Here is a 22,552-nt window from a genome sequence, read left to right as displayed (position 1 = left end):
ACCCACCCCCAAAGATGCTTATCTAGACTCATTTTCTGCAGCACCATCTAAATTGTGGTGAGAGTCTAATGCAAATGTGAAACCTGGAAACCTGATGTGCTAAATGCTCCCAGTGACTATAAAGTCCCGTCAACCCCCCCCCCCCCCACACACACACACACACACACACATATACACGCAAACATGCAGCAACAATAACTTTTACATTTCTTACTTGAAGGAGTTTAATTATTTGATTATAATGATATTATATAAATATGATTATAATATAATTGATAATCACAGCTGAAACATTAAAGCTCGGTGGAGGCTTTTTCTGGTGTTGCCTCATCCTCATGTTGTGGAACATGGAAGTCCACGTACGGACACCACTTGGTATTAAGGCAAACCAGTTTCTTTAAGGTGGAGGTTTTCACTATTTTAAATCCTGTCTCTCCCCCAAAGGTGCTGGGCTTCCAGTACTCGGGGGAGCAGATGGGGTTTCCCAGTAGGCCTTTTAGAGAGAAGGGAGCTCCCATCTCCACCATGCTCTCACCAAATATACCATTAGGACGCGTTTTCTCCAACATGACTCCAGGGTAAAACTCCAAAGCATCAATGTCTCCGTACAGTTCCTCTAATCCTCTGGCAATCTCTTCGTTGTCTGGGAAAGAGAAATAACAGCAGATTTATCGTTGGCCTCCATTTAACAAACTAGAGCTAACAGCCATTCAGGGGCCTGAGGCCCACATGAAACAGACATGGGAAAAAACATGTTGGTGTTATAGGAGAAAACACTCTGAGTATCTAAAGGGAGTTTCTGCCTACCAGTGAATTCATGAAAGGAGGTGTAAGGTCTTAGGTTAAACTTCTTCCTGTATTCATTGAAGGGCTGCAGACGTGCAGCTCTAGACTTTTCAATGATCTTCTCTGCCACTTTGAGCACTGCTTCATGAGTATTGAAACCTCCACCGATCTGAAAGACAGAAGTCATCAGTCTCCTAGTATGTGAACAAAGTGTGACCCAAGCATCGGCCTTGGAAGAAACAGACCCTCCTAAATTTGATGAGGAGGCAACAACCCCAGCAGCAACACTCTGCACACGCATGCTGCTGACACGTCTTATCTCACAATGCAATCTCATAACTGAGAAGTGATAGAATGAAATAAGTGGTTTAGTGGTTGCAGATAGCAATGTGTTGAGTCACACGTTGCACCAGCAGATCTGATCTATGAGATGGGGCTGCCTTTAAACGTTACTCTTTGGTGCATGCAGTTATTTGCTGAAGCTGTACATTAAAAGTTTAGCACCATAATGTTTTTTATAGGGGTTGTTTGCATCTGTGTAAAGTTAATCAAACGTATGTGCATGTATGTTATTACGCATGCTGAAAGCCAGGTTTAGCCAGATAAGTGTCTTGTTTTGCATGTGAGTGATGTAACGGTAGAAGATGAAGCTTGATCTGCATTACAGCAACCAAGTGCAACTGTAAGAAGCAAGCTCAACTTCCTATGGAGGTCAGGGTCTACTTCTGTAGTGTGTATCTTATGGTTTTCACCGACCAAGCAGCCGCCGCTGTTGGCTCCATGCGGCTGCGTCTGACGCTGTGCTCGTACCTGTCCCGCAGGCTGCCGCGAGAAGGCGTCCACCAGCGTCTCCACGCCGTAGTGCATGAGCAGGGAGGTGTTGTAAACGAACTGAGAGTACGGGACGTCGTCTCCGCCGATGAGGAAGCTGTCGGGCATCAGCGGGTGCCAGTGGTACAGCTGGCAGAACTCCAGAGCGATGCGGTTGCTGTACTGGAACTGCACCCTGAAGAGCAGGGACGGATCGAACCTCAGCTTGAGCCGGTAGCCACTCAGCTGCTGCACATACTCCTCTACTATGATGTTGATGATCTCGCCTGAAATAATGATGCACCCAATAAAAATCTTCAGAAGACGCCAGCTCAGTCCACTAATCAGCCCTCACTCATGCTAAACTCACCAATGATGATGAGTCTGGTCGTCTGGAAAAGCTGCTCATCGTCCCAGGTGGGATGTTCTGCCCGGAGGATGTCGCAGACTCTGTTGTGCTCCCTCAGCCATATGGTGGCGTACATGGTGAGGCCTGGGAGGAGGCCAAATATCTCCTGACCCGTGACCAGCCGCTGCTCCGGGGGACACGTTTCAGGATAGACCATGTGCACGGGGACCTCGGCTACTGTAGGAGGGTACATCTCACCCTTCACTAACTGGGTCCAAAGTAAAACGTGGTAAAGAGACGAATCACTGAGTGGTTAAACTCTAAATTGCTCTGTCAGACCACAGTAACACACTGACAGCAATGTGCTAAAAAACCTTCCTCTTGCATCACAGCTTTTAGCTTGAGATAGATTGAGGAAGTCATCTTATGAGCCATTATTGAAACTAAAAGAATGTGTAAGATAAAGAATGAAGTGGTGTCTGGGAAACGGACCGTACATACAGAACCATTTGGATTTACTCACTGATAACACCGAAGACACCACATTTACTTAATTTGAAGAATTCCGGGACCCAATAATAGTAAAGATAAATATAGATATAAATAAGACTAGTATTCTTAATTTACCTGATATTTCAGCTTTCCATCCTTATGAAGCCTCAGTTGATGCTGCCGCTCAAGGTCGACTCCATAGATATTGCTGGCATCTACCTGGAGAGTAAGAAGTCACAAGCACAAACGTAGAGGAAGAAGGGTTTAAATGACTCATGATTCAGAACATACACTGATGAATAAACAGCTTGTCTCACCCCATGTCCCAAAGCCTTGGTGAAGGCCCCATTCTCCCCATGCTTGGTGCTGAAGAACTGGTGGGTGAAGTGTTGAGCCATGAAGGCAAACATCACATTGGTTCCTTGAGGATCTGGTCGAAACGTTCTTCTCTTATAAAACCTGTGAGCCAAAACGCTGGCGTCCGGGAGGACGGGTTTCCCTGCAGAGAGGAGGACGCGTCAGTCGCCTGTCTGCGCTGAACCTGCAGCATCTGGACGGACCCCACCTTTGGTTCCCATGGGCAACGGGCAGTCCTCCGGCACCGGAGGCAGGAGCCGGGTGTAGTAGGACAGGTTGTAGTAGGACTCCCAGCTCAGGTACCCGTACTTGGTGTTGTAGGTCGGAGGGCTTGGAATCAGGTTGCTTCTGACTTTGGAACGATGAGAAAATATGTTATTTACTACAGCAATATCTCTTGAATACATTTTCCCTGCTCTCCTTTGAATGAACCTGGATTCCTGCTTCATAAAGTCCCTGCTGTTAATGTGTTTGTGAGCTACAGACCAGAAGGCTTTTCATTTCAGGGCACTTGTTAACATTGGGATCACAGCAGGACCAACATACTGTAAACCATCACAATAAAGCGCTGACAGAGAGGTTTGTCTCAGTCATCTGTAGCTGAGGGTTTGTACGAGCTGCATCGTGGCAGCAGGACTTTAATGTCTGACTCCCGTTCCAGATGATGGCAGCCATGTTTGATACCTGCTTGAAGCTGCGTGTACCTGGTGACCTGCACCGCGCTTCTTCTTACAACTATGACCTTACCAAAGGAAATCCTCACGCTTAAGTAAATCACTTCCTCTAAAGAAGCCACGGGCATGAACTTGTGCAAACACCAAACGTGTCCTTCAGATGCACTGGTTGTAGGAACTGCTAATAGATCACTGTGGAAAGGAGAAGTGAAGCAAACGCTGCTCGTCACCCACCTGTCAGCACTAGTCTCATGATGGTGTCTTGCAGGAAGGAGCTGTTGACAAAATCCCAGAACCACTGGAAGTGGGTGAGGATGTAGTGAACCACCGATGGACTGGGCTTCAGCATGTAATAAATTCTGGTCCAGATCTCAGCTAAACACAGACCAAGACCTAATTATTAGAGGAACCCCTGTGAGGTAATAATGAGTGTTACTGGTTAAACGTTAGGAGATGAACTCTGAGCTTGAAACTTCCCCACAGAAGAGAGCACGTCATTTGTAATGCAAAATAATTATTATTAATCATTTCTGTTGTTAAGATGAGATGTTTATTATATTTGAACTGTGTGGGTTTCGGTCTCCTTGAGGGCACTTGGGCAATGAGCTTTAAATGAAATCCCTCTCGCGTGATGAGCAGATTTATCTGTACTTACGAACGGTGCAGTTTTCTCCATAGAAGCCAGTTCGGGTGCAGTCACATTCGTATCGATCGGCACCGAACCTCACACAGACCCCTGAGTTCTGACAGGGGTAGTAACAGCAGGGGTTCACTGCAGACGAGGAGGGAGGCGGCGCGTGGCCTGAGGGAACAGGGGGCAGTTAGTGGAGGAGCCTCTTGAAGGCCATTCGTGTTTATGGGCTGAAGCCACGCTGCATATTGAGTCCACTGTCGACTAAAAGCATAAAACCACCACAAAGATGCAAAATGCACAAAGAAACAAAGTTGCCAAAAACACAAAAAAAACTCAACAACAAAGAACAAACTGAAGCCATCTTACAGTATCTTTAACACTGTGCAAATTGCATGCAGCTTCCTGTGTCGCCCCTAACGTCGCAGACGCCTAATGAGATAATGACTCTGCAGCTTCTTCTGAGAGGACCCTGGCTGAGCATCCAGCGGGTCCCTAAAACCTGGGTCCAGCACCTTCTCCCTGTGCTGCTCACACTCAAACACTCTTTTACCAACTATCATCAGTCCCAAACGTTAACTGCTTTAAAGCACAAAAGCAAATTAAAGGAACAGCTTACCAGCACCTTCATCAGCACGTGTCGACTTCAACAGCAGCAGGTTGAGAAACACCCACATGGAAAAGACACTGAGCCCTATTACAACAGAAGGACATCAGCAACCACACATGATGCTTTTAAATGATCAATTTAAATTAAAGTGTGAACTCACCTCTCATGACGTCCTCACGTTTGTCACACTTCATTAATAAAATGTGTGTTTCTAGTGTTTCAGATAGAAGCGATCTGAAGGACAGAGTTGGGCTTCTCTCAAGTTAACATAACAGCTCTGAGATGGTTTGACTGGCTTCATGGCATCTAATAATATATGGGCGGTGACACCGTTTCCTCCACTTCCTCTATTTAGTTTTTACACTTTATTATTGTTGGAACCAAAGACATATTTATTGTTTTTAACCCTGTTTGCTCTCTTTTTTTTAATTTTTAAAGACATTTTTTTGCGACTTACTTTTTGTCAATAGAACAAGAAGCTGGAAAGCTCCTCTTTGCAGTTTGGGGGTGGGAATAGTGCAGTAATAAAAGTGAAAGGAACTACAGTATAAACAGTGGATGTTAAATTCACTGAGCTCTAGCGCCACCTACTGGCAGATTATTGAATCAACAGATCGTTTTAAACCTCAGTGCTGTCTGTTTTCTTTATTCACTACGAGGTATACATGGCAAATTGTATATATTTGTATTTGTGTGTTACTACTGTATTTAATATAAGTGCCTTCAGCAAGATGCAGCTTAAGATAACAACCTTTATTTCAATCTAACTCCTGTATATTTAAATTGCAGAAGTGAATTTAAAAAGACAACAATGAATACAAAGAAAACAAGCACACATGAACTGATGAACTGCTTCATAACAGTTGTGGTTCATTCACATCATTTGGACAGTGTGGCTGTTTGGAAAGTGAAGAGTTTGTTAATAACACTCATATCTGCCTACAGAGCCTCTGTCTGAGATTTTTGCCTGTTGAAGTAACACTTCTGTCTAATTTCCTGCACACTGTAGCAATTTCAGAACTGTCCGTATGAGACGAGTTCAAATGTTTTTCTAACGACTTCTCAGTTTGTGACAGCTCCCTGCAGTGCCTTATTACGGAGCAGGTTAAGTTATTGGTCACCTACACTACTTTTACTGGATCGCATATTTTCCAGTCTCATCTAAAATCTCGTCTGGTCATTATCGCTGACATCATGGTTTCTGCAGCGTCGTCTTGCCAAACAGAAACCGCAGCATTGAGAGGTTTCTGGCTGGTGAACAGCATAGAACAAAAACGCTTTCTTTCCACTTTCTGTCACCAGAAAATAAATTAGTGTCTTTGTCACTTTGAGACTGTTTGCTTCAGGTGTGTTGGTAGCTGTAGTAACAAAGCATCAGAAATGAGTCTAGGGAAGAAACGAGATTTGGCCTCACAGCTCTAGACAGATGTCATGTCACCTTTGACACTAGAGCAATTATTATCCATCATTATTTTAGTTTCAATAGCAAATACTTTGTTATTTAAGTGCATGATTTGTGATGATTGCCTGATGTAGATGTATTACATTCTGTTTCCTATACATGGTTGATATGTAAAGAGATGCACACATCAGGAAGTCATTTTCAAATCAGCGTTTCCCGCCGTAAAGTGGCCGTAGAGCGCCCTCAGCCGCGCTGCTGGTCGCAGGCCGAGGCCGCTGCTTCCTACAGAATTCCTGGTAATTGAGGTCAGATGCTCCTGAGAGCAACCTGCACTGGGAGTAACCTGGAAGCATTTATTTTATGGGGAGATGTTTAGTTAAGCCACGCTCCACGCTCCAAAAGCGCCCGGGTCCGGCTGTGGTGATGACTGTGAGCGAGCCGGTTCCTGGCTTCTTCCTTCCCCGGGATCGGGTTGCAGATTAGCAGACTTCCTGTGTAGCTGAGGAACCAGCCGGTCCAGCTGATGGAGCGGCGGTGGCGATGGCGTCGTGGTTCTCCTCAGACGTGGTTTGTGACAGAGCGGCGCGGTGGCAGCTTTTAGCCCGGCCCGACTTCCTGCGGAGTCAGAACCACGTTGAGGCAGCAGTGAAGCTGCACAGTCCCACTCATGACGTGTTTAGTTCCTACCTGAGTCTCTGCACTGTGCTTTATCACAGCCGCCAGCTCATTGTGGGAACCTTATCATAACAAACCCGCAGTCCTGGTCCGGGTCCAGGTTCTGGAGCCTTCCCAGCCCCCTTTGCTGTTTCCTGCCCCACCTTGTGCACTTCCCCCCTCTCCTTGACACGGCTCAGCACCGCCGCCCGGCGCCTCCGGCGTCCAGCGTCAGCCGCGCTGCAGGATATCACAGGCGGCACGCAGCTAAACACTCACTGCGTGCGGCTCCAGTCATCCCAGCTCTGCGCATATTCAAGGTGACAGTTTAAACACTAGAGCCCCGCGCTGGCCTGACGGGCGACCCGGTTCTGGAGGAGGCCGGGTGGGCCTTGCTGACCTGAAAGGTCCAGCGTGATTAGCAGCAACAGGCACCTCTGATTGCTCCGGGTCACTGCAGGTGAGTGCAAGTGGTCGGAAGGAAGTCATTTTCCCTCTGGAGCTGGTTAACTGATTGTAAGTAGCCGATCCCTGACTCTGACCCAGTGCTCCGTATCTGAGCCGAAGCCAAGGAGCTGGACGGTGATCAGAGGCCAAACACAGCCGCAGCGTGTTCTCGTCACGTTGTGGCTGTGGAGTGATCGAGGCTGCAGGATCGAGCTCGAAGCATATTATTTTTATACAAACTTTCTTTCCCTCGGTCGTTGCTTGTTTTTCTAGTTATTTGCCAACGAGGAGATGAAACGTCTCTCTCAACATCCTCCGCACAGACGCACGTGTTTATCATCTGCAGCAGAGAGGTCGCGTAACATGAAGGTCAAAGGGTCACAGCAAGAACGCAGGTTACGGGTTCCACAATAACGATCCAAACGCACAACGACGTCCCAGTGATGAAATGCTGCCGCAGGTTGGTCCACGAGGAGGTTCCTCGCGCTGCACCTTCAACTTGACCTCAGGTGCCTCAGTCCATGTGTTTCTACTTAAAGCAGCAAGTCTGAAAATGAATGTGTCTTGTCCTCAGTCCTACTCTAAACATCCTTAACATTAAAGCTAATTACACACTATACTATATTACATTTTGTTGACAAACAATAGTAAGTGATCAGTTTTTATAACAATAAAAAACATCCTCATTTAATTTTTCCTTCCATTATGCCTACATTTAATCACCAATAGGAACCAGCCAATGTGTCTTCAGTATTTCCTTCGGGTTGTACTGGTACTGTAGTAGTCATCAGTAGAAGTACACACGCTGCGTTTGAGACCCTCCGTTTTCCAGCTTCCCCAGGTTTGCGCTTCCACCCGGCAGAGGACACGCGTGAGCTCGGCTCCTTTGGTGGAATTGATCAGCTGCTTCCTGGCTCCCAATAAAACGGCGTACTGTAATCCAGTTGATAAATATCAGGCAGAATACAGCAATCAGCTGAAAGCAATTTGCATGTCTGTGCTGAGGCCAGCGGCTCGTGATTTTCTCTCCTGTCATCTATCATAGGCCACACGCCTCGGCCAAAATACACAATACCCCCAAATTGATGTCATATGGAGCACAAGCCCGGAAAAAATCCCCACATTTTTCCTTGTCTGTACTTCAAATAAACTTGTATTTGTTAAATAACTGGAGAGGATTTTTTCAGAGAGGGATGGTGTAATGTGCCATTTCCTTTGTTTGTTGAAAGCCTGGCTGCAGGGCTGTAATCGAGACGGGTTTGATCTCAGAGTAGCTGCAGCCTGTTGAGTCCACGAGCGTCAGACCCTCAGGCGAACATTCCCGGCTGCGTTTCTGTTCAATTGTTGCTGTGCTTCTTCACATCCTCACCTCAGGGGAAGGTTGCTTTCGCTGTGACTTCCTCCACATCCTCCCTGCTCACGCCGTCCACACCGTCCACGCCGTCCACACCGTCCACACCATCCACGAGGTCCACACCGTCCACACCGTCCACGCCGTCCACAAGGTCCACACCGTCCACACCGTCCACAAGGTCCACACCGTCCACACCGTCCACAAGGTCCACGCCGTCCACACCGTCCACAAGGTCCACACCGTCCACAAGGTCCACGCCGTCCACAAGGTCCACACCGTCCACACCGTCCACAAGGTCCACACCGTCCACACCGTCCACAAGGTCCACGCCGTCCACACCGTCCACAAGGTCCACACCGTCCACAAGGTCCACACCGTCCACAAGGTCCACACCGTCCAAAAGGTCCACAAGGTCCACACCGTCCACACCGTCCACGCTGTCCACACCGTCTATGCCATCCACACCGTCCACACCGCCCACAAGGTCCACACCGTCCACGCCGTCCACGCCGTCCATACCGTCCACAAGGTCCACACCGTCCACGCCGTCCACAAGGTCCACACCGTCCACGCCGTCCACAAGGTCCACGCCGTCCACACCGTCCACGCCGTCCACACCGTCCACAAGGTCCACACCGTCCAAAAGGTCCACAAGGTCCATACCGTCCACAAGGTCCACGCCGTCCACGCCGTCCACAAGGTCCACGCCGTCCACACCGTCCACGCCGTCCACACCGTCCACAAGGTCCACACCGTCCAAAAGGTCCACAAGGTCCACGCCGTCCACACCGTCCACGCCGTCCACGCCGTCCACACCGTCCACACCGTCCACAAGGCTCACAAGGTCCACACCGTCCACGCCGCCCACACCGTCCACAAGGCTCACAAGGTCCACACCGTCCACAAGGTCCACACCGTCTACGCCATCCACACCGTCCACACCGTCCACGCCGTCCACACGGTCCTCGCCGTCCACGCCGTCCACGCCGTCCACAAGGTCCACAAGGTCCACAAGGTCCACACCGTCCACACCAGCCACAAGGTCCACACCGTCCAAAAGGTCCACAAGGTCCACACCGTCCGCAAGGTCCACACCGTCCACAAGGTCCACGCCGCCCACATCGTCCACAAGGTCCACACGTCCACGCCGTCCACACCGTCCACAAGGTCCACACCGTCCACGCCGTCCACAAGGTCCACACGTCCACGCCGTCCACACCGTCCACAAGGTCCACGCCGCCCACATCGTCCACAAGGTCCACACCGTCCACGCCGTCCACAAGGCTCACAAGGTCCACGCCGTCCACACCGTCCACACCGTCCACACCATCCACACCGTCCACGCCATCCACACCGTCCACAAGGTTCACACCGTCTACGCCATCCACACCGTCCACGCCATCCACACCGTCCACGCCGTCCACACCGTCCACGCCATCCACGCCGTCCACACCGTCCACAAGGCTCACAAGGTCCACACCGTCCACACCGTCCACAAGGTCCACACCGTCTACGCCATCCACGCCGTCCACACCGTCCACGCCATCCACGCCGTCCACGCTGTCCACGCCGTCCACAAGGCTCACAAGGTCCACACCGTCCACGCCGTCCACGCCGTCCACACCGTCCACGCCATCCACGCCGTCCACACCGTCCACAAGGCTCACAAGGTCCACACCGTCCACACTATCCACGCCGTCCACGCCGTCCACACCGTCCACACCGTCCACGCCATCCACACCGTTCACACCGGCCACAAGGTCCACACCGTCTATGCCGTCCACGCCGTCCACACGATTCACATCGTCCACACCGTCCAAACAATATGCATCGACTGACAAATCTGAGCTCCTGCCATCGTCTAGATCGTTTTCTTACTGGAGATATTTGATGATGATGATGATGATGATGATGATGATGATGATGATGATGATGATGATGATGATGATGATGATGATGATGATGATGATGATGATGATGATGATGATGATGATGATGATGATGATTCCATTTGCTGTTTTTGAGCTTCGGCGTTGGATGCTGTGATGTGACGACTTTCATCTGGATCATAACTCAAACAACCAGCGAGATAAGACGCTGGCGCTGCGTTCGAGGCTCTCTCCACCCGTCTCCAAACAGCAGGACGTCAGTCGCCCTGGAGCCTTTGAGGGGTTATTAGAGAAGAGAGAATCACTGCCCCAAGAACGGAGCACAGAAAGTTGGACTAAGTGGTGAACGACTGATCATGTTCGTCTTTCGCTCCAGTGATGATTAACGTGTTTACAAAAAAACACAGTGACACAAAAAACACATAATAAAGTTCATTTCAAATTTTCTCTGTTTCGGCCTTAAACTGGGGATAAACAGCTAAACAATGAAGTGGACAAACAAGACTCTGGATTAAAACAGACTGTGTCCACGTGCTCACGTGTGACGTGTGTGACAGTGCGTCCAAACGGATCCGGGTCCAGTGGATCCGTCCGGTAGAAGATCACTCACGTCCTCGTGGCCGTTTCACAGAGTGCAGTGACCTCACGGTGCTTAATTAAAACAACGCTTTCCTGTTCTGGAGTGTTGGATCTCCACGCAGTTATGAAAATGGTTGCTCCACTCGGCGCCTTTTGGCTCCTCGGCTACGTATTAGATTACAAATCAGTCAAAATGGAAATTGCTCGCAGCAGTTGTGTGTGCGAGCGTTTAGGCTTCACAGCCTGAGAGTGAGACCGTTCTACAAGCGTCTTGTCCATTAAAGACAAAGGGGTCCCTCCTTTGATCCCAACGTTTCCCAGCGTCCAGTCGATAAGACGCTGCCCTCGTGTGACCCCTGCACACACACACACACACACACACACACACACACACACACACACACACACACACACACACACACACGCACACACGCACGTATGCACATACACACACACACACACACACACACTCACAAACACGCACGCACACACACAGACACACACACACACGCACGCACGCACAGACACACAGACACACACGCACACACACACACAGACACACATGGCACGGCTCTAATAGCTTTAGCATGTGGTTGGGACTGTTCCTGTTGTGGCTGCTTGTGCAGGTCGACGCTCACACAACCAGGATGCAACAGGTGACGCGTCCTGCTTTATTGTGTGCTGCACATTTAAATGTGGAGACAAACCAGGGACCAGTTGTGTAAAACTCTAGTTTATGGTAATAAAACTAAACTAAACTAAAAAATAAATGAATGCCAAATGTGAAATGTATTATAAATCAAACAATATTCATAGCTTTCTGCTATTTATTGAAACAGGCTGACTGCATGTGTGCTAATGTTTGTTTTGTCTCTTATCATCTCTTATTGTGACTAATTTGTGTCACTCTGAGATTATTTTTGTGACCCAGATATTTTTATATGACTTTTTTTAAAAACATCATTAAAAATTCTACTTTTTCTGGCTAATCTGTGACTTTTTGCTAATTTTTTCTCTCTCGTGGCGGATCTGCGCCACTTTGTGGTCATTTTGTGTCACTGTGGTGGAGTTTCGTGTCTTTGTGGTTATTTTGGTAAAGTACACTGATGGGGAACTAGGGAACCAGGCAGCAAACCTGCAGCTCCTCTGACTAAGGGAGAATCTAAGAGAGAAGGGAATCCGTTAAAACTCTGTGACAAGGCTTTGTTATTACAGAAAGTGCTGCTCGTGTTTCACACATCTCACAGAAACTAAACAAAGAAACTACTCAGCTTTCATTGTTGAGCTTTGAGATGAACCCTGGTGTCAGTCAAAGTGTAAATCCTCACTAGTTCCGATCCCTGTGTATTAACGTCCACAGAGATAAGATTGGTCTGAGTTACAATATGGATCTAATTAATATGGATGTTTGGAAGTTTGAATGCATGTGTTGCTTTTTTATATCCTGGATCATGCATCAGAACCAGTGTCCTGTAACAACAGGAGATTGGTGTGAAATCTTTACTGGTGAGTGTGAAGTGACAGTAATGGACGTGAAATCACACTGCTCCTCCTTCAGTCGTCCTGCAGCTCGAGCAGCTTGCTTCCAGCTGACCTTCCTCCACGCGCTAATCACCGCTCATGCACAGAGCTGCTGAGGTGACAACACAAAGGCACTGAGACCATTCCATTCTGCAGCTAGTGCTTCCTAAGTGATCAATTAAACCTAAAGTGTCATTGATTTTACGGAAACCTTTACGATCTTTTATTGGTGCAGGGAGTTTGAGGATTTCATAAAAGACGCCTCAAGATGTGAGTTTATAAATTGATTAATTTGAAATGCACAACTGCACAAACATCAAGATATAAGTTGAGGAATGAAACATTTGTCATTCTAGAATTAATACAAAAACCCAGCTTTTTGTCTCATAATTTAGAAGGAATAGAAAAAAATCAATATAACCAACTTTACAGCTAAACCTAATTTGAGAAAAGATAATTTATTCACTTATTTAATAGTTAAAAAAATAAAATAATACATTTTTTTAATTTGAGACAATTACAAAGAAACATATGTATTTTACAAGAAGAGACAAATCAACTTCACATGCTGCATTCAGACATTAATAATTGACCAAACTCTAAAACATGAAATAAGAAATCAATCTTGTACAAAAAAGCAATTGATGCTTAATCAGCAATGGGGACATTTTTCCATCAAACACTAGCTCTGGCCTCAGATCTGCAAACCTGCGAAAAAGACAAACCTTCTAAACCACTTGTCTTTTCATTCATATTTACCATTAAATGAACTCCGCGCTGAATCCAGTGGAGGCTGAACCCGCGCGTGCGGACCAATGGGCAGCATCACGTCCCTTCTGATCCTAAACTGGGTGTAAACTTGGAGTTCGAGGCGGGGAGAAGAAACCACCGCGGACCAGCAGCTCTGGGAGTGTGTCTGGGAGGGACACTGGTGCCACTGGTTCCGCTCCCAGTCCCACAAAGTTGGTGAGGTTGGATTATTCTGAGGTCGGAGCGAGAGGAGGATGTTTCCTGTTACTGCGAGGGCAGCCTCAGAGAAGGGAAGCGGGATTATTTGGATTTCTGACTGTGATGTTCCGGGAAAACTTTGATTGGACGATGTTTTCGCTGCTGCTGGAAACGTCCCCATGTATGAAGTATACGTTTTTACTCTTGTAGGCCATCTCGTCTTTTTCACTGCCTCCAATATTTATACCTAGGCTGGTAATTAGCATAATCGTGCATTGCTGCTCATTTCAGCGAAATGAAGGACAACACGGACTCCGGATTACCACCCAGACGCAGATTTTTGGCTGTTTATGAATGCAGCTGTAATCACCCAGGGGAGCCTCAAGTGCTTAAATGGGTCCATCATGAGAAAGAGACAATCAAGCTCCTTTATGCCTCAAAATCAGCTGCAGTTTCTGCACATTGTCTGTTATGAATAGAGCGATCTCCAATTGAGCCTCTTCACTTTGGAGATTTTTCGATTTTCGATTATACAGCCATTGAAATTAGGATGCGCCGCTTTTTCTCTCTTAGCTTGGTGGCTCGGTTGCCTTTTCTTGATTGACAGATGAAATTGACACTCGGGTTGTCTCTTATCAAGCGAAGCGTTTCAATCCACTGCTAATTGCGCATACAGTGCCGTCCTTTCTTTTCACTGCGTTTGATTGCATTGGAATACAGCCTCCTAATGCGCCCAAGAGGAATGATCGATCACATATAGTTTTTTCCCCTTCTAATTGCATCAAAATTTCTTTTGTTGCCAGGGTTTAAATGCAGGAGAAACTGTTATTCGTTGTTTTGGACCGGATATAGTGTGGGTTGGGGCAGAGATGCGTAATGCGCAGAGCGAGCTCCATCTTCTCTCCAAATAGGCAGCGTTCAAGACCCGAAAATGGTGAGTCACAAACATCTGGACGAGTTGCTTTGCGATATTTGATTTCTTTGTTGTTCATCTGTGAGGTAAGTTCTGCTGCTTCCTCCTTCGCTTTCTGCAGAAACTTTCTGGGGACGGACAGCGTCTCTGGGCTGTGGGGTCTTGGGCAGAGGCGCACGTTTAATCGGGAGGACACTAGGCTGTACCTTCACGCGTTTACGATCAGGGATGGCGAGAAAAAGTCACCACGACTCGAATGATAATTTGAGGATTTGAGGAAGTTCGCACAACGCAACGTGTAGGCTGCGTGTGACGGATTTGGCGTTAAATGTACATAAAGGAATTATTAAAGCACACATCTTGATTGAAAAATGCAGTGTTATAAACACATATTCTGAAAAAAAACTGAAACACTTCTGAGATGTATTCTAATCGTCTGTTAGAAGCTTGTGCTTTTTCAGTCGTATTTAAACTGCACAGATCAGCAGGCTGCATTTCTCAGCCGTATTAGAATAAAATTAAAAAAAAAAACGCACGATGAAACGAGTCTGTGTTGTAGTCTAAGTCGGAGGTGAAGAAGGAGTCCGGAGAATCCAGTCCGTCGGAGGCCGCCTGCTTCTGCTCGCCTTCGGCGGCCAAGACCCAGTGCGCCAGCTGCGGCATGGAGATCCACGACCGATACCTGCTGAAGGTGAGGAAGCACAGCAACGTGCACGGGAACAGTCACTGGGTTCACACTGGAAATTAATTAATTAATTAGCACCAAGCTTCAATGTTTGTCCCGTTACCACAGAAATATGGCAAAACATTTTAATCTGGTTCTAATTTTCTGACACATCACCAGATTTTTTTTCTTTGGTGTCTTCATTTAACATTCAAATTAATTCGACTAGTTAAAATCATAATGGACAACACAACACGGCCCATTGAGTCTGTGGAGTGAGCGTCTCTTTATTCGCACAGGTCAATAACCTAAACTGGCATTTGGGCTGTTTGGAGTGTTCGGTGTGCAGAGCGTCTCTGCGACAGCACAGCAGCTGCTACGTCAAGAACAAGGAGATCTACTGCAAACTGGATTATTTCAGGTAAGATACGTTTTGCTCCGGGACGATTGTTTTTTTTGCAAAAAATGTACTTTATTACACAAATAATTAAATACTGACAATTCTAAAACGTAGTTGTCAGTAAAAATGTAATAAGGCGTTAGATATATTTAAATAATTAGTGAAGGGGCACCGTTTGATATTGAACATGGCCTTTTATTTTAGATTTGTTCGTTATTGATTTTAGAGTCTTTCGTTTTTATTGTGAATGCACACACAACTAGCGACAACACAAAATTTAAAAAAATGAGTTATTTTTAATTCAAATCATGTATCACTGCTTTTGTGAAAACCAAAGTACGACGATGATGATTTTTGTTCCAGCTTCGTTTTCTGTTTAATTTATGAGATTTCTCAAAAATCCCTAAAGCATATTTAATAAGAACGAAAAGATGACGTATGCAAATAGATATGTAATAAAACAGCTTCTTTACAAATACGGATGTTTATATCCTTTTGCTTAAATTTTTCAACTGTGGCTGAATGTACTGTAAAATATTTTTTGACTCCTAACTGATGTGTGAATAATTAAATGTCCAATTGAAATATTACTTGTTAGTTTGTAGGAGAACTCTAAACGTGCACGAGGAGCTCGTTTCACGTCTGTGTTCATTAACTTACGCGCTCACACGCGTGCGTTACCACAAACTGACTGAATTCTTGGGTTTAGTTTCCACTGGAGAAACATCGACCGCTCACTTTCTCAAAATCACTGCTTTGTTGCCTTTTTTCCACTCGCTCAAGCTCTTTCGACTGTAATGACTACGAACGTCTGACTTGACAAAATAAATGAGCATTCAGTCATCGACGTCGCCTCCAGTGACCACAGCGTCCTAAACACACGCAGTTTCTCTTCGGTCAAAGGTTTTACCCTCAGTTTAACCTCTCAGGCTTTAGACAAACTGACGGGAAGCTGCTTCTTTTTCTGATGAAAGGAAATTAAGAGTTTTAATGTTTAATTATCAAAGAGTAGCTGGAATGAAACCTTTATGAATCCTAAAACATTTCTCTGCTGTGGAACAACCTCTAAAGTCGCAGGTTCCTTTGTTCAGCTTAGAGCCTCCAAACAGGACACGTGTCTGGTTTTCTTCTTAAATTGCTTGAAGAGCTGATGAGCTACAGTCTCCAGTTTTGGACGAAGGGGCTGAACTTTGAGAAATTTTCCACTTTCATTTTTTTTTTTGTTTCCTTACATCATCCTGCTGATGTCGACTGAACTGAGACGCACGAAGCTTCCTGCCACAGATCAGTCCAAAACCTTACAATAACAAAACTTACAAAAGCCTGTTGTAGCCTAAAAACACAGTCACATGGGTTTCTGCTGTTGTGATTTAAATTTCTTTATTTGCAATGTGGTTTTTAAATTCATGAAAAACACACCAAAATGCAAAACAAATACAGAAAAACCTCTAACTCCTTCATGAGGTGATGAAGGTGGGGTTTGAATGTGACGTGATTCAGTGCAACCTCGCCATGTGCATATAAGCGGTGTAAACGGGCTCCTACAGAACCTGCCGCCGACCCAAACGGCCCGTTGTTCTCCTCCTCGCAGTAGGTTCGGCACCAAGTGCGCCCAGTGCGGCCGCCAGGTGTTCGCCAGCGACTGGGTGCGCCGGGCCCGGGGCAGCGTGTACCACCTGGCCTGCTTCGCCTGCTTCTCCTGCAAGCGGCAGCTGTCGACGGGCGAGGAGTTCGGCCTGGTGGAGGGCCGGGTTCTGTGCCGCAGCCACTACGACATCATGGTGGACAACCTGCGCCGAGCCGCAGAAAACGGTACGAGAACGGGCCCACTTCACCCAGTGTGAACGGGCCCGGAGCCTGAACACACCAGTATGAACCCAGCTGGCCACGATTACATCAGCCTCCACACCTCACACAGCTACACGCAGATTTCAAATCAATTAGAGCCAAACTAATGGAGTCACGTTGGCCGCTGAGCCTGCCTTGCTCACTGCCTCACTGCCACACGGTAACGACGCCAGTGGAGCCTCTGTTGAACACGATGTTATAAATACTCTGGCTGTTGGTTGTTTGTGCCGTCACTGAACACAGCACCCACAATAAATGTAAAGTGATGTGAGGCCTTTGCTCCGCGTGCAGGAACCGGTCTGACTCTAGAAGGAGCGCTGCCCTCAGACCAGGACTGTCAACCAAAACCAGCCAAGAGGGCGCGGACCTCGTTCACCGCGGAGCAGCTGCAGGTAGAAGCCGACACACGCTGTGACCGGAAGTCTGCAGGATATTCAGGGTTGTGTGTGTGCAGGTGATGCAGACGCAGTTCGCTCAGGACAACAACCCTGACGCTCAGACGCTCCAGAAACTGGCAGAAGTGACGGGACTGAGCAGACGAGTCATACAGGTGACAACAGATGAACAGACTGGGTTTTTATGGGAAGCCTGATTCTGAACAATAACAGCCACAATAACATTCTGCTGGGTTTTACATAAACGCTGTTAGATGATGGTAAACTCCTTCCACCCAACAGCATAGATGAGGCTGGGCGGTTACTTCTGTTGCCTAGGCAACGGTCAAAACCCAAACATTGAGTCTACGGTCATAGAGCAAGTTATATATATGAGTTAAGTCCTAGAAATAAGGTTTAGGAGGAAACAATAACAAGTTTGGCCAGGTTGTTGTAGTTGTTGTTGTCGTCATCTTTGTCCTCGTCCTCGTCCTCTTCCTCATCATCTTCCTCGTCCTCTTTCTCTTCCTCATCATCTTCCTCTTCCTCGTTCTCGTCGTCCTCTTCCTCGTTCTCGTCGTCCTCTTCCTCGTTCTCGTCGTCCTCTTCCTCGTTCTTGCCGTCCTCGTCCTCTTCCCCTTCCTCACCCTCCTCTCCCTCGTCCTCTTCCTTATCCTCCTCTTCCTCGTCGTCCTCTTCCTCTTCATCGTCCTCTTCCCCTTCCTCTTCTTCCTCTTCCTCGTCCTCGTCCTCTTCCCCTTCCTCTTCCTCTTCCTCATCCTCCTCTTCCTCGTCCTCTTCCTCTTCATCGTCCTCTTCCCCTTCCTCTTCTTCCTCTTCCTCGTCGTCCTCTTCCTCGTTCTCGTCGTCCTCTTCCTCGTTCTTGCCGTCCTCGTCCTCTTCCCCTTCCTCACCCTCCTCTCCCTCGTCCTCTTCCTTATCCTCCTCTTCCTCGTCGTCCTCTTCCTCTTCATCGTCCTCTTCCCCTTCCTCTTCCTCTTCCTCTTCCTCATCCTCCTCTTCCTCGTCCTCTTCCTCTTCATTGTCCTCTTCCCCTTCCTCCTCCTCCTCTCCCTCGTCCTCTTCCTTATCCTCCTCTTCCTCGTCGTCCTCTTCCTCTTCATCGTCCTCTTCCCCTTCCTCTTCTTCCTCTTCCTCGTCCTCTTCCCCTTCCTCTTCCTCATCCTCCTCTTCCTCTTCCTCTTCCTCTTCCTCTTCCTCGTCCTTGTCCTCTTCCTCATCCTCCTCTTTCTCGTCGTCCTCTTCCTCATCCTCATACTCTCCCATGTCCTCGTCCTTGTCGTTTCCATCCCTGCTTGTTCACGTACCTCTGACGTTTTTCCAGGTTTGGTTCCAGAACTGCCGAGCCCGACACAAAAAGCAGCCGCCTCAGGGCAGCTTCCCTCAGAGCGCCCCCCTGTCCAGGATGCCCCCATCACTGCCCGAAGACATCCACTACTCTCCGTTCAGCAGCCCGGACCGCCCACACCTCCTGGCCCTGCACGGATACCTGGACAGTGAGCTACCGTGGTTCCACTCACATATTAAAGTGCTGGGGCTGAACACTAATCAGCCAATAACACAAACAAATACCTACACTGCGGATTATAGTGTTCTTGATATTTCCTGTGCAGCTTCAGTTTTATTTTTAAATATGTTCCCTAAAATGAGTTTTGTATCTTGGTACAGAAAAAAGAAACAATATCCTTTCCTTTCATTGCATCTATTTTTGCAGAGCTCAACGGGCCTCGCTGTGTTGTTACGCTCATTGCTCTTCTCCTCTCTGTTCAGCTCACCCCTTCTCTGTCCTCACCGCTCCGGCCCACTTGACCCACCCGTCCATCTCACTGCCACAGCTTCCCATCAGCCGCTGACCTCCGGCTTCTCCTCCACCTCCGCCGTCGCCGCGCTGATGATATTGTGATCCAATAAATCCTTTGGGACGCGCTGTCAGTAACTTGCTCTGGTCGGGAATTTAATCCTCGGAAGCAGATTTTTTGGATTTTTTGATGTAAGTCTGCAGAGCTAATCAGACTGTGAGGAAGGGACAAACTTGGGAGTTTTTTCATTTTATTTTGTTTTTCATGACGCACAGACGACGACCACTTTTATTGTATTTTCCTTTTTGAAGGGACACAAACGTTACATCAGGTCAGGATGATCTTTTCCTTCTGTTAGCTCACTTATACAAAGTATTTTACACATACTGCTGCAATACGTGGTTCTTAAGAAGGAGACAGTGTGCTGTAGCAGCATTACAGAAAAACCTCAGCCTTTTTTATTGTTTTGTATTGAGCACATTGCAGGTTGTTTGTTGTTTGTCATTGTATTGTTGTCAGAAAATGGAAACACTTATTTATTCAGAACAAAACTTCACCTTAAAAAAGCACTTTTACAGTAAATGTGTCTTGAAATGAAATACGTTTGTGATTGTACATTGTAAATACTGCTATGGTTTAATAAAGGTATCAGATCTGTTATGAAAATATTAACGAGGGAATCTGGCTGGTTAACGCAAACAGAGAGTGAGAGGCTGCGAAGGTCAACTGCCTCCTGCACTAACCTGTTACTTGAAGCCGTCTCCAGCCACAAACCTACACATCATCTCCAATTTACATGCCGTTCTTAGCAGGAAATGTGATCAGCAGATTGCTGCTTTTCACGCAGCGCAGCAATCGATCGGACCGTTAGTCGGCTTTTATGAGGCCTTTTACACTGATTATCTACAGTTGTTAGATTGATTGGCAGCACTTACGCTGCTGTGATGTGAAGAGCACGTGTTACGGCGTATCATTAGATTTCGGTTTTTTCAAGCCGCATCAATGTGGCTTTTGTGAAGCGGAGGTGAATTCTCCAGCCGTGGAACGCCCATGCACTCAATCTGCAGCGAGGCCGAAGCCGAGGGGCGTTTCTGTGGCCGACGGCCGCAGCGTAAAACCCTCAGACTGTCACGTTTAACACAGTAAACAAAAGCATTTTCACTGGAGACAGAATGGAAGCACTGTGGTTCAAATAAATGAACGCGTCACAGCTCGGTTTGCAAACATCTGTGCATGTTTCCTTTTTCCATTTCTTAAAAATACTTTGCTGCCTTTAGGTCAAATGGACCCTTGAGACACAATAATGAGGAACACAGGAGCGAACTTGAATATTCCTCTAATTGTGTGTACCTTCAAAGTGTGGGTGAGTTTCACCTCTAACTCATAGCTAGAAAGAAAAACTGAACTGCAAACACATTTAAATGCAAACGCGTGCGTGGCTGCGGTTCCAGCAGGCGTCGGGCGGCCTGTTGCTCCTGGAGCAGCAGGAATGTTAGAAACGGGACAGTTTGACCCAGATGGGTCGTCACGCAGCAGAACTGCACCAGGTGACGTTTACACAATGGCTCCCTTCATGTCGCTCAGAGATTTAATTAAAGCTGCCCAACACTAAGCCAGGTGCGTGAGTGTCTGTTTCGCCTCCTTCTTAGCTGCATGTGCACTGTTTTTAATGTGTGTGACTGGAGAACGCCACATAAATGGGAGACTGATGGAGCACTCTTGTTATTTTCTAAAACTTTACCTTTAAATCCAAATTTCTTCTAATCAATCACTTTCAATCAAATCAATGCAGGAGGGAAAGCGGTGCTGCTCGTGGTGGCGTCGTAGAACAAAGGCTGAGATGACTATCGGGCTCGGGCCACCTGCCAGCACTACACTGCACAAACATTTCTCTCCAGCATTTCTTCCCCGTTCACTCCCTCTACGACACCAGCCCTTAAAGTGGCATTTAGGCATGTCTCTCTCCACGCACAAGCGTCCCTGAGCATTTAAGCCGCCCCGTTTTGTCATCCTGCATGCGTCCGCCTCTGTGATTGGCAGCTTCAAGTGGTAACAGATGAAAGCGGCCCCCCATGCTAATGAATAGGCCCCTGATTGCAGAGCTGCTCGCTCGCTGAATTACAGCGTCGGGCGCCTAATGAGCAGATACACTGCAGTGCCCTCGTCTCTGCGTATTCACATTTCTCTCCTTCTCGCTGATGAGCTCTCTCCTGCACAACAGTCAACAAAACCTCTGTGGAAGATTGCAATGTGAGCCATCTTCATCAGTGCTCTCCTCCTCCTCCTCCTCCTCAAGTTTATTTCCTGGCAAGGCCTTATATACTGCACATATATACATACAGTATTTGACTGAACTGATGATGCAAACGCTAAAGGGATGAGATCCAAAACCTGGTTCTAATAGTTTTGAAAATACAAATAAGGAAGAAAAGCCCATAAACAAATTGTTGTAATCTTTTAGTCTGAAAAATATTATATGATTATTCATTATTCATATAATGTTAGAATCTTATTTAACTGCGCATCTTATTGGAAGCTGTAATGTTACGACCCTGACACAGAACTGCAACAATGGCAGCTTCACCTCTGATATTATGGTCAGGTTGTTCTTTTTGAGGGTACAGTAACTGTCAATGTTCTTTGCAAATAACAAATGTCAAAAGATGTAAGATAAAGTTTTCACAAACAAGATGACAAACACCAGTGATTGGTTCCTTTTTTTAATATAAGATGCAGAAAATATCTTGCCCAGGTATCTCATCGTTAGTTTGGCTTATACGCATCCGTTTGTTGATTTATTTTGAAGGGTTCACTTCCGGGCTGGTACCTTTATTTTGTCCTGCGTTGCTTTCTGGCCCTTGGTATTTATACCATTGACGGCGTCGTCGTTTCACTTCCCCCGATGCACTTCTCCGTCCTCCGTCCACTCAGAACCTTGGACCACCTCACGTGACTTTGCTTCCGGGTTTCATTTCGTTCTGGAGGCGTGAGTTCCAGCCGTTCAGCACCGGCTCTGGTCTGCGTTTGTGC

At 47.1% G+C, this 22,552-nt stretch overlaps 3 protein-coding genes across 5 annotated transcripts; 2 read left to right on the top strand and 1 right to left on the bottom strand.

The window, feature by feature from the left end:
* Nucleotides 1–199: 199 nt before the first annotated feature.
* On the bottom strand, nucleotides 200–5,237 carry ptgs1 (prostaglandin-endoperoxide synthase 1). The gene is made up of 11 exons (XM_029163670.3): nucleotides 4,870–5,237; nucleotides 4,719–4,793; nucleotides 4,124–4,270; nucleotides 3,703–3,843; nucleotides 3,003–3,146; nucleotides 2,755–2,936; nucleotides 2,573–2,656; nucleotides 1,967–2,213; nucleotides 1,597–1,883; nucleotides 808–955; nucleotides 200–643 (listed from the first exon to the last, which is right to left on the bottom strand). The coding sequence occupies exons 1-11, from the start codon at nucleotides 4,901–4,903 to the stop codon at nucleotides 294–296; spliced, it is 1,839 nt and encodes a 612-aa protein (XP_029019503.1). The 5' UTR covers nucleotides 4,904–5,237; the 3' UTR covers nucleotides 200–293.
* A 1,414-nt stretch (nucleotides 5,238–6,651) lies between these two features.
* On the top strand, nucleotides 6,652–10,404 carry LOC129604659 (histidine-rich protein PFHRP-II-like). The gene is made up of 9 exons (XM_055512010.1): nucleotides 6,652–6,733; nucleotides 8,587–8,699; nucleotides 8,952–9,095; nucleotides 9,195–9,266; nucleotides 9,402–9,563; nucleotides 9,627–9,698; nucleotides 9,796–9,975; nucleotides 10,030–10,155; nucleotides 10,228–10,404. The coding sequence occupies exons 1-9, from the start codon at nucleotides 6,652–6,654 to the stop codon at nucleotides 10,402–10,404; spliced, it is 1,128 nt and encodes a 375-aa protein (XP_055367985.1).
* A 3,029-nt stretch (nucleotides 10,405–13,433) lies between these two features.
* Nucleotides 13,434–20,194, top strand: lhx6b (LIM homeobox 6b). 3 transcript variants are annotated; one of them, XM_029163904.3, is made up of 9 exons: nucleotides 13,438–13,684; nucleotides 14,307–14,437; nucleotides 14,976–15,107; nucleotides 15,380–15,501; nucleotides 17,072–17,292; nucleotides 17,620–17,720; nucleotides 17,783–17,878; nucleotides 19,048–19,219; nucleotides 19,494–20,194. In XM_029163904.3, the coding sequence occupies exons 2-9, from the start codon at nucleotides 14,435–14,437 to the stop codon at nucleotides 19,574–19,576; spliced, it is 930 nt and encodes a 309-aa protein (XP_029019737.1). In that variant the 5' UTR covers nucleotides 13,438–13,684; nucleotides 14,307–14,434; the 3' UTR covers nucleotides 19,577–20,194. The 3 variants fall into 3 exon arrangements, with proteins under 3 accessions (XP_029019738.1, XP_029019739.1, XP_029019737.1); XM_029163905.3 differs by having other exon boundaries at nucleotides 13,434–14,437; nucleotides 17,075–17,292; XM_029163906.3 differs by having other exon boundaries at nucleotides 13,437–14,437; nucleotides 14,982–15,107.
* The last annotated feature ends 2,358 nt before the right edge of the window (nucleotides 20,195–22,552 follow it).

Source organism: Betta splendens, chromosome 9 (genome assembly GCF_900634795.4).
Source record: "Betta splendens chromosome 9, fBetSpl5.4, whole genome shotgun sequence".
Taxonomy (NCBI): domain Eukaryota; kingdom Metazoa; phylum Chordata; class Actinopteri; order Anabantiformes; family Osphronemidae; genus Betta; species Betta splendens.
This window is presented reverse-complemented; position numbering and strand designations above follow the sequence as displayed.